Source organism: Pygocentrus nattereri, chromosome 2 (genome assembly GCF_015220715.1).
Source record: "Pygocentrus nattereri isolate fPygNat1 chromosome 2, fPygNat1.pri, whole genome shotgun sequence".
NCBI classification, from domain to species: domain Eukaryota; kingdom Metazoa; phylum Chordata; class Actinopteri; order Characiformes; family Serrasalmidae; genus Pygocentrus; species Pygocentrus nattereri.
In genome coordinates, this window is record NC_051212.1 from 21,981,786 (window position 1) to 21,992,410 (window position 10,625).

The 10,625-nt window shown below is 44.7% G+C and overlaps 1 protein-coding gene across 1 annotated transcript; it reads right to left on the bottom strand.

The window, feature by feature from the left end:
• Window positions 1–1,588: 1,588 nt before the first annotated feature.
• On the bottom strand, window positions 1,589–9,535 carry si:ch211-212k18.5 (sal-like protein 4). The gene is made up of 3 exons (XM_017699600.2): window positions 9,125–9,535; window positions 4,035–7,390; window positions 1,589–3,816 (listed from the first exon to the last, which is right to left on the bottom strand). The coding sequence occupies exons 1-3, from the start codon at window positions 9,198–9,200 to the stop codon at window positions 3,571–3,573; spliced, it is 3,678 nt and encodes a 1,225-aa protein (XP_017555089.1). The 5' UTR covers window positions 9,201–9,535; the 3' UTR covers window positions 1,589–3,570.
• Window positions 9,536–10,625: the final 1,090 nt, after the last annotated feature.

Here is a 10,625-nt window from a genome sequence, read left to right on the forward strand (position 1 = left end):
AGTTAAAACAGTTGTTTAGCTGCTGGGGAAGATGCTGTAAATGTCCCTAGTTCAAGTAATTGCTAAACCAAGAGCTAACTCAATACTTTAAAGCAGTAAACTATGAATATTCTCCCAGAAGCGTTTTAAGTAAGATAAGCTAAGACACCAAAGCAGCAAGGGTTTAGTTGTTGAAGCTTGCACTAAAGCCCTGGGGAAGAAATTAAACTTACTGCGAATCATGGCAATCAGTCTAAAAACTACACATTTTCATCGTGCCATTTTAGAGCCTGGCCTCATATTTCAGCGGTGCACCTGTTGCTCCCTCTTGTGGACAAAATCTGCTATTGTTGACTTTGCTTTAGGTGAACTCCATTGACTGAATCCTAAGCTTGTTTTACAAAGAGAGCCAAACATGTCTAACTTGTAATGTAAAAAATGTAGAATACAGTCTGGTGTTTTATAGAAAACATTTAAAACTTTAAATGAATGTGTGAACTTTCTTGAATAAAGATTAATACATCTTCTTGTGCTCCTACATCTATTTTCAATAGCATAGGTTTGCTGAATTAACTCCTGACCATGTTCTTGAGCAGATAGGGAAGATTACAGACCTTACCAGAAATTGACAGAGCACAGAGAAACAAAGCATACTGTACTGAACAGCTACAGATCATTCACTTAGTACCTCTCAGTGTCTTAGTATCTCTCAGTGCTGAGTGAAATGTATTTGGTATTGTCTCTCCTGTATTTTTGATTGAGACGTGCCTCATGTCGTTTCTGAAAGCGTGTGGACAAACTTCTAACACATGCCTTTTTTCTGGGCCCATTGTGCCTCTCCCTCTCAACCTCTACATTCTTCTCCTTGGTTACCAGTTGTCATGGTTTCAAGGGCTCTGCAGAGGCAGGATTAGGAGCCATTTTGGGGACAGCTGGCTGGGTCGGTCCCCTCCGTCCCCCCCACCCTCACCCCCCCCCACCCCCCGTCCCGCTCAGAGACGCTGAGAGGGGGATGAGGGGGGTTATTGTGCAGGGATTAGAGCTTCCTGTGTGTCAGTCCCATTACATAGGGAGGGGTGGAGGATGGAGAGAGACTGAAAGAAAGAGAGAATGAAAGAGAAAATGAAAGAGAGAGCATATGAAAGCGAGCATGACACAGGGAGAGGGTGTCGGAGAGAAGGGAGTGGGTGGAGGGGGGTCTATACAGCTGCACACTCAATCACTTTGCACTAGTTCACGCACACACATTATCATGGACACACAGTGTACGCGCATGCACCCATCAACATGCACACCACAGATCTGGTGAGCTAAGCCATATGAAAGGAAACAGACTTTGAAAAGGGGCCAAAAAGGTACACAAAAGATCTCTGGAGCAGACATACAGAGTATTGAAGCTGAGAAAACACGAATGCAGACAAATAGAACACAGATAGAAGAATGACTGCTATGGCAGCAGGACCAGGGGATGAATTTTGGACTGAAATACAGTTCAGTAAATAATCTCTTCCTATTCTTAAAGGGCCCGGATCATGGGAAACTTGAGTTGTCCTTGCTTTCTTAAAACAGTTTGAAACAGTAAAATTTCAGAACACAGTCCATACATATATCGAAATTAAGCTTTAAAACAGCCCGTTTTTAATTGTGTCTTTTGTGATGTCACAAAAGGTGCATATATGCATGTTCAGCATGATCTCCTGATTATAAGACCCAGCCTGTTTGATTCCAAGGGATGAAGAGAGATTGGAAAATGGTCATGGAAAATTGGTATGAATGGTAAATAAAACCTCACAAACATAAGTGGACCTCAGGGAAACAATACAATACAAAGACATGGCAGGAAATGGGCCCTTTAAGGCACTGTGACACAAAGTGTACATACAATATCTGGCACACAATTACACACACCTAACATGTCCAGAAAAAAAAAAACAACAACCACACAAGCATTTATCTGAATGACATGACATTCATTCGGCTTTTATTCCTCCTCTTCAAAACAAAGTAGGAGCAAATTTTAAAAGACAACATTTATGGGGAACACAAAGAAAAAAAGAAAAGCTAAGACAGCTAAATTCAGTTCAGTGCAATGCACCGATAAAGGGCAGCATTCCTCTTGAGTAATTCAAGAGAGAAAACAAATGACCAGGCAATACATATGCATGTATATGGGCAAAAAAGCCCACAAAAGCTAAAGGCCCCTTGAGGTTCTTACTCTCATTTATTGTACTGATCAATGGGAATGAACAGGTCCATTAAAGTGAGTCAAACTCTATCAGTCACTGATATTATAGTGTTGCAGATACAGGTCAAGTAGTGTTATCTCTAAGCATTGCCTAGAGAGTTAAGGCATACTTTCACTGCTGTTGTTCTCATTATGATACAAGCTGTACTGGTAGTTATTTATCATTTCTCTCAATCAGTGTGTAAACAGTGCCCTCAGTACTATTATCTGGATGATGGCAGCACTGAAGGAAGAACATTTTTCGATGAAGTCACTGGATTGAACAGAATTCATAGTGGAATACATGGGTTGATTAAGACTATACAAACAGTGCTGAGAACAGTGCAACTACACTGAGTAACATCCAATACGTACAGCAGCATGATGACTGGAGTAGAGGGAGAAAAACAATGCTAAAGAAAATAAATGAAACCTTTTTATTTATTTACGCTGACCAACTGAAGTTCAGCTGATCAGTTTTTGTATAACGCAATATTCAACCCATCACATTTTAGGGCAAATCCCTCTTTTCTTAATTGGATAATTGTTGGAAATATACCTGGTGGACAAAATTGAGAAATTCTCATACTCACTGAGGCTGGTAACACTTGCATTAACATGTTTCATGTCCGGATCATATCTGGATATACTTTGGCCGGATTCAATTTGCACTTTTGAATAAAATGCGACCCCAGTGTGACCCAATGAGATTTTACTTTCCCACACAAAAAGCATGCTAACACAAGTTATCTCTGGTTTATTTCCATTAACTTTTTCCACCTGTTATGATCTGTTATGGCTTGCAAGAAGGCACTTGGTTGATAACTCCAGCCTCGTGCATCATCCATCTTTCTTTGTTTATACTCTTATGTAAAAGATGAATGTGGATATAGAAGACACATTCTATTCATACTTGTGTTAAATGTAGTCAAGATCACCTCAGAATGTGGTTTGACTGATCCAATCATAATCCAATCACATTGCATCTTGGGTGTGATTACATCTGGCTTTTCATGTGGACAAGTAAAATCTGAACATGAGCATATTAATGAACAGAGTAAAAAGCCTCTTAGAAATCTGAAATTGTTTCAGATTCAAAAATGCCTCGACATAAAAATGTATAATTATATTTGTAACACACAAATACCATGTTTCACCTTAATTCTGAGGATCCAATTATTTGAAGTCAAGGACTTGCTTTGTGTACACCAACATTTCATTGTCTTCAAAAAAAGGCACTAATATTATGTTAACAAAGTCACTACGGTTCTACAATATCACAATTTAAGAGCTACATCTAACATAAAAATAGTAAAAATTATCACTAAAATTGACAAAAAAAATGCCATTCCACCAATCACATTCTTTTAGGCCATGTCCTCAGACTCTGCCCCTCCATCTGCTGATCCACCAGTAGCTAGAGGAACCTCTCCTGGGGATACTTTCTCTGTGCTTTTCTCCAGTGCATTTCCAGTGTCTTTTTGAAGGTTGCCACTAGCTGAATGAGGACTTGACTCCACAGAGTCCTTACAGTTTCCCTCTGAAGGCTGCAGAGCAACAGCTGAAGCATTCGCCCCAGTGCTTGTTCCTCCACTGTGGATTTTCATGTGACCCTGTTATAACACACACATACAAATACACACAAATTAGCTCAATATCTCATTGCCCATTACTACAATTACATAATTAGAATCTACATATATTTTAACTGTAACAGATCTTTGAACTACTACAGATTTGAACAGTCTTTTAGTACAGGCTTCACCACAGTATGTAATGGTAAATACATACATACATACATACATACATACACATATGTGTTACTTCCTACCTTTAGTCCACTGCGGCTGGCATATTCTTTGCCACAGTGTGCACAGCTGTAGGGTTTCTCAGGGCGTTGGGGCTGTGAAGGGATAACTGGGATATTTGGTTGAGTCACCATAATCCCTTCCTCATCCTTAACCTGAATCCCAGGATTCACGTCCACATTTGGGTTAGTCACTTCCTCCTTCTTGGCCTCTTCAACATCCCCAAGATTCACGTTCCCAGTCTCCTCCTCTGGAGCTCCATTATTGGCTAAAGAGGGCAAAGATTCTTTTTTAGTGCCTGATAGGAAGTCTCCTCCTCTGGGTTCAGGATTCAGACCGGTTACATTTGCAGGCACTGTTTTCTGTGAACCACTTAAATCTGGCTTGGGTTGAAGGGAAGGGCTGGAGGGGGGTGTGAGTGCAGGGGAAAGATCAAGAGCTGCAGAATCTGGGCTGGATTTTGGGCCACTGACCACTGTAGAATTGGGAGCCCCTGAGACATCACAGTTGTTGGGCAGAGAGTCCTGAGAACTGGTTCTGGTACAAAGGGACAGAGGAATGTTCTCATCATCATCTATCATACCATTTACTACAGCACTGGTCTGACACCTGTTTTGATGGGCTTTAAGAGCACTGGAGGCATAAGCACTAACAATGCTAGGGTGAGCATCACTGTCAGGATGTTCTTCTACTGGAGAAGAGTTAGCAGGGGGGCTGTCACAAGTGGAAGAACTAGTGTGGTCTTGCTTCTCTAGGGCTGGATCAGTGATTGGAGTTGGGCTTGTACCTGGTGTGTCACAGGGATCTTGATCCGACTCTACTGCTTGATGTGCATCAGGTGATGTAGTATTTCTAGAAACCGTGCTTGACTGTAGTGTGCTAGCAGTTGAAGATGAAATAGTAGTACTCATATTAAGAGGATGAGACTGGATGGTCTTAGGCAGAGTGACACTACCTATTTGACTAGCTTCTTCCTCTGGTCCCACATCTCCATTCCCCTCTGGAGGCAACTGACCCCCCAAATGCATCCGAATGTGATGCTGTAGCACCACAGCATTAGTAAACTTACGCTGACATAGCGGACAAGAATTTTGGGTGCGTGCATTGGGCGGTCGTGCTCTGTGGGTGGCCAGATGAGCCCGCAGACTGCCCTTGGTGGAGAAGGAGCGGCCACAAAGCTTGCAAGGAAAAGGGCGCTCGCCTAGATGTGTGGCTTGATGAAGGCGTAGTGCCCTGGGACAACTAAGCACACGCAGGCATATCCCACACTGGTTAGGTGCCAGAGAGGGCAGGGAGGGAATAGACCCTGAAATGCTCTGGGTGCTCAGCTCACTGTTGGGGTTAGGGTTTAGGCCCAAGGCTGCCATCATTTCCCTTCTGTATGCTGAGATAGTAAGAGTACTGGATGTTGTTGATATGTCACTGGCCTGGGTGCTACCATTACTCTGGTCTTCACTGAACAATTTTGATTGAGGCTGCTTCTCCAGCTTCTGAGCCAGCCTCTGGAGTTTTGAGGTGTCAGAGGTAGCAGTCGATGAGGATGGAGAGGAAGATGAGGGAGAAGAAGTCTGGGGTTTGGGGTAAGGGGAGAAGGGGAAAGTAAGCTGGGGGTGGGGGGAGGGAAGGTGAGGAGGGCGGAGTAGAGCCAAACCAGGATGGTGGGGAGAGGGACCAGAGGGGAAGAGGATTTTAGGGAGGTGGGCCAACTGGGAGTATGGAGAACTGGGATGCAAAGTAGAGTGTGGAGGTGTGTTCTCATCAAACCTCTGCTGTTTAGCACCCTTCAACTGGCCTGCCAAGGCCGAGGAAGATGAAGAGGAAGTGGTGGATGCAGAAGAGGACTGTACACTTGCTGAAGCAGAGACTACTGCTGCAGCAGAGGCACGATTAAGCTGCAGCAGGGAATGGGCAGTGGACAACAGGGCAAGATCTACGCTGGGCGGCAATGGCAGAGAGGAAGGAGATAGGCGAGAAGATGGCCCAGATAGGAAACCGAGAGCCAAGCCATCAGGCACACCCACCCCACCTTTAACCCCAAAAGGCTCTTCATCTTCGGCACGACGTTTCCTGCGTCTCTGACTCACCCCAGTGCCAGATCCTGATTGGCTCTGCTCTGACAGGGCAGGTGGGAGAAGGGAGAGAGAAAGCTCTGGGTTCTGCTCCCGGTGGCGCAGAAAGTGGGCCTTGAGGTTCCCACGTGTAGTAAAGCGACTGAGGCAGACAGGACATTGGTAAGGCCTTTCACCTGTGTGAGACCTTAGGTGGATCTGCAAGGAGGAGTCACTGCTCAGCACCTTTCCACAAAAGCGACAGATATGCTGCTGGCGCCCTGCAGAAGAGCTCAGTGAACCACCTGAAGATCCCACAGCAGAGCTGAGGGGCATCTGCTCCTGAGAGAGGCTGGAGGTGAGCAGTGAAGGAGTGGGGAAACTAACAGCACTGGTATGACTCAGTGAGGTATTTGGGGATTTTTCATGGAGGTAACGGGGAAGACCCAGCGACAGAGACAGGGGGTGCACTGAAGCTACTGAGGTGACAAGCGATGATGTGGAAGAAGAGGGTGTGGATGATGAAGAGGAATATGTAGCTCTATGTCCATTAGTATGAGAGATGTTGGGCTTTGCAACAACAGCCTGTGGGATCACTGTTGGAAGAGCTGTAGGTAGAGGAGAAGCTGTGGACTGTGAAGGACCTGATGAGGATAGCGATGGGGAGAGTGATCCGGAGTTTCTCTGGTGGTTCTCTAAAGATCCTTGAGCTGTATCCTGATTGCCGATGACTCCACCCAGGCGCAGAACCTGCCTACAGATTTCCTCAGTCATTTGCATCTGGTGGATCTGTCTTTGCTGCAAGACCCTAAGCTCCTCTAAGAGGACGGCTAAAGTTGGTGGCACTTGTACCTCCTCTGGTGGGCTGGAGGGGGTCTGTTGGACGGAACTGGGACTGCCTGGGTGTGGAATGGCATTAAGAGATGATGATGAGGAGGAGGAGGCAGAGGAATTAGTTGTTGTAGCAGAGATACCCATCTGAGGAGAGGTTATGGTGGAGTGAGGCTGATGTACAGGAATATGGGCAGACTTTTGCTGGACAGGAGGAGGGGACTGAGTCTGGGAGGACAGGGATGGGTGCGGGAAATCTGGGGAAAGAGAAGAGTGGGTGTTGGGAAGAGAAGTAGTGTAGGGGGCAATGTGACTGGCCCAGTGGGGAGGAGAGGAGTTTTCACTGGGGAGCGAAGGAGCATGCAGGCCCCCAGGGGATGGTCTCGGGGCCAATGGAGGCTGACAATCTTGGAGAGAAGAGGGGGATGAGGAGGATGAGGAAGATGAGGTAGCTTCTGAGGCAAGAGAGGTTGATGGTGACTTCACTACCAGCTGATCATCTGCAAATCAATGATAGAGAAGAACAAGAATGGGATTTGGGCATTTCTCTCGATACCTATCATTTACAGAAGACACATGTTGCCCTAGAGTTATCTTTTTAAGCATTATTCATTCTTGGTCTACAAACTACATAACTTCCAAATTAATATCGTCTGTGAATTAAGCTTCATCTTGGTCATTGGTTACTGTAAAATATTTCTACAATCAAACGCTGCAAACATTTGGCAAAATGCCATTCGCAAGATGTTAGACATTACTATTTTGGGTTAAAAAGTACAATCAGTCATTTTTATGTACAAACTAAATCTTTAATAAACCACAACATGGACATTGATGTCTTTCATCATTCCTGTCACAAGCCGCTGACCACCTTGCTGCTATGGCAACACATTTTGGAGGACAATGGGCATCACCACAACAACCCATAACCCCTCTTAACATAACCCTCTTTCCATCAGCTCTGTCTTTCATCTCCCCATTCACCCTTCCCCCTGACCCTGCACAAGGTCATAGGTCAGGCCATGCTATGGGTTTTGGGCACTGTCAACTGTGCTGTGATTGGCCAGTTGACCTGACCTCTGGAGCTCTGGGGTCAAATTCTTTCAGAATCTTCAGCACAGAGTAAGAAAATGAAGAAGGGGGTTGGGGAATTGAGAAGCTGAGTGACAGACCTTCCCACCCTCTACTGCATAGAGGCGCTCTTAATAACTGTATACAATGTTATGTCATCAAAACAGGGAACTGTGTTTCGTCAGTCATGTTAGCATGAACTTAACACGAGCAAACCAGGTTATCCCAGTCAAAAAAGTGGACTGATTCAGCAAAACACTTATTCAGTGGTTGTGGATGTCTAAGGTGTTTCTGATAACTATCCATTTTTTCCCTTGAAGGCATTAGTGCATTCTTTACCCATCTGCATCCTACCCAATGGAACCCCCAACTGAGTAGGTGAATAGAAGCAGAGGAGTGGAGTAGGGGGGGTCGCTGAGAGAGCAGAACAGAGGAGCACAAGGAAACATGAGGGAGAGAATAAGAGAGAGGAGAAGAGAATAGAAAGAGAAGAGATTAATCTTTACCCAAACACCCCCTTCTTCCACTCCCCATAGCCAGCACCTTATTCACAGTGAATAGAAGAGTTCTCTAAATGAATAAAAGACCCCCAACAGTCAAGCTGAGTATGCTGCAAGTCTCTTGGAAGATTGGTGCTACTGAAAAGCTAACATAGATATGGCCCCTGAATGATGCATGTCAATGGAATGACCATAGCGCTGAACCACCAAGACCAACCACCAAGACCAACCCTCTCTCTAGCATTCTTACTTTTTTAAACAAGTTACTCTAAAGTGTTCTTTCAAAACCAATTAAGGGCTATTATATTACACCTGCACAGTAGCTGCTTAGCCACAGGCTGGTCAGTCCACATCCTCAGAGCAGAAATCCGAGACAAATCAAAAACTAGCGTGCTAGATCTCAAACAATGACCCACTCACTGGTAAGAACAGAAGCACGTAACGTTACTGCTGCTATTCAGCGCTGCAGTCTAAAGGTGAGTGCTCAGTACGCACAACACACGACTGCGAAATATTAGTAACACGTGTTACTGTCCAATTATTCAATGGCAAAAACTTTTCTCTCACTCCAGAAAAGCTGCGCTGATGCTCGTAACTCGTTTAAGGTTCAGTATCGCTCGCTTGATGAAGAGCATGTAGCAGATAAGCGTGCAACAGACTCACCTTGCGGTGCCAGCAGCGTGCCCCCCGGGTCCGCGTTCACGAGCTGCTGGGGTCGCTTTTGCTTACGGCGCGACATGATTCACGGCGAGGGCGCGAGGCGTGAGGGGCGCATCAGCCAACTTTTCACACTAGCGCGGACTCGTAAACACAAAGACCCTCCCTCTCCCGCCACGCTGAAAGTTCACCTTGCAGGAGGAGACGTGCGCGGCGGTTGTAGGCTACGTTAAGTCCGCATCAATTTACAGCCACACAACAGCGCGCTTTGTTCGCAAAACAAGAAATCGAAAACTAATAACTCGAAAACTAATAACTCGAAAACTAATAACTCGAAAACTAATAACTCGCGGCGATCGCAAAAGCAGCACCGTGACGTCCGCAGCTGCTGCGCGGTTTGGCGAGTGCGTGTGTGCGGCTGTATTTCCTCAACAAGTCCCCTCTTTCTCAAACTTGCCCACTCTGCACCCCCCCCCCCCCACCCCCCAACACACACACACACACACACACACACACACACACACACACACACACAAATACAATCTCTCCTTGTTCTTTACTGACATTTGCATTTCAATGGCGTGGAGCACCGTCTCTTTTTCTTTCTCGCTCTCTTGCATTTCTCACACCATCCAGCCGTAAAGCAATTAAAGAGAATCTCTATGTCTGACAGCAAATTGTATTAATATCCATCAATCACGATGACTATATCATGCCAATCTGGACAAAAAAAACATGTTTTTCTGTGTGTAAAAGGAGTAAATTTAAGGGATCTAAGTCGATTTACACACCAGAACAGCATTTCAAATGACATAAACGGCTGCAGAACACACTACGACCTTGCTGAACAGAGCACCCTTCTGTAGCCAACAGCTAAAGTAGTTATTTCACACGGACGCCTATAGGAAGTATCACGCTTCCATTAAAGGGAAATCCCACCGATCTTTCCAAATTTCTGCATAATTTAGTCGGTGAGATGTAAACACAGTCATCCAGAGTGGTTTCACGTGGCATAGTACACTGTAGAAAAGCTTGCAATTTCAGCTTTACGGTGCTGGTGATAGGAACCAGGGGTCTCAATGTGTACAACACAATTATAACTATTTTATTTACCCTACCAGTGACCCTACATATGTCTTCTGAGTTTTCATATGTCATACTGATCATAGTAAAACAGTAGTAAGTCTGGACAAGTAAGTTTTCCTTGGGTGCTACGTCGCCTTACAACTCCCTGCATGTATCTCTCGGCCTTGAATGGATTGGGAGAAAAATAAATACATAATAGGCCAAAATCTTGTCATAAAACTCATGTCTCTTTCACTGAATCACTTTATGTTGTTAATAATGTTGTTATAATATATTGTACTAAATGCATATTTTAATGTGTTCCATTACAATACACAAAAGCTAACATATTCAGACTACATTTAGTATACAGATTGATAAAATACATGGAAAAAAAACTTTTCAGAAGTAATTTTTACTTTATTCACACTGTTCCTTGTTG

Excerpts from the sequence above, each read along its gene's own strand:
- si:ch211-212k18.5 (XM_017699600.2), bottom strand. The coding sequence starts at position 9,200 with ATGTCGCGCCGTAAGCAAAAGCGACCCCAGCAGCTCGTGAACGCGGAC. Across the intron at positions 7,391-9,124 it reads CACGCTGCTGGCACCGCAAG|ATGATCAGCTGGTAGTGAAG; the intron begins GTGAGTCTGTTG and ends ATTGATTTGCAG. Across the intron at positions 3,817-4,034 it reads CCAGCCGCAGTGGACTAAAG|GGTCACATGAAAATCCACAG; the intron begins GTAGGAAGTAAC and ends GTGTTATAACAG.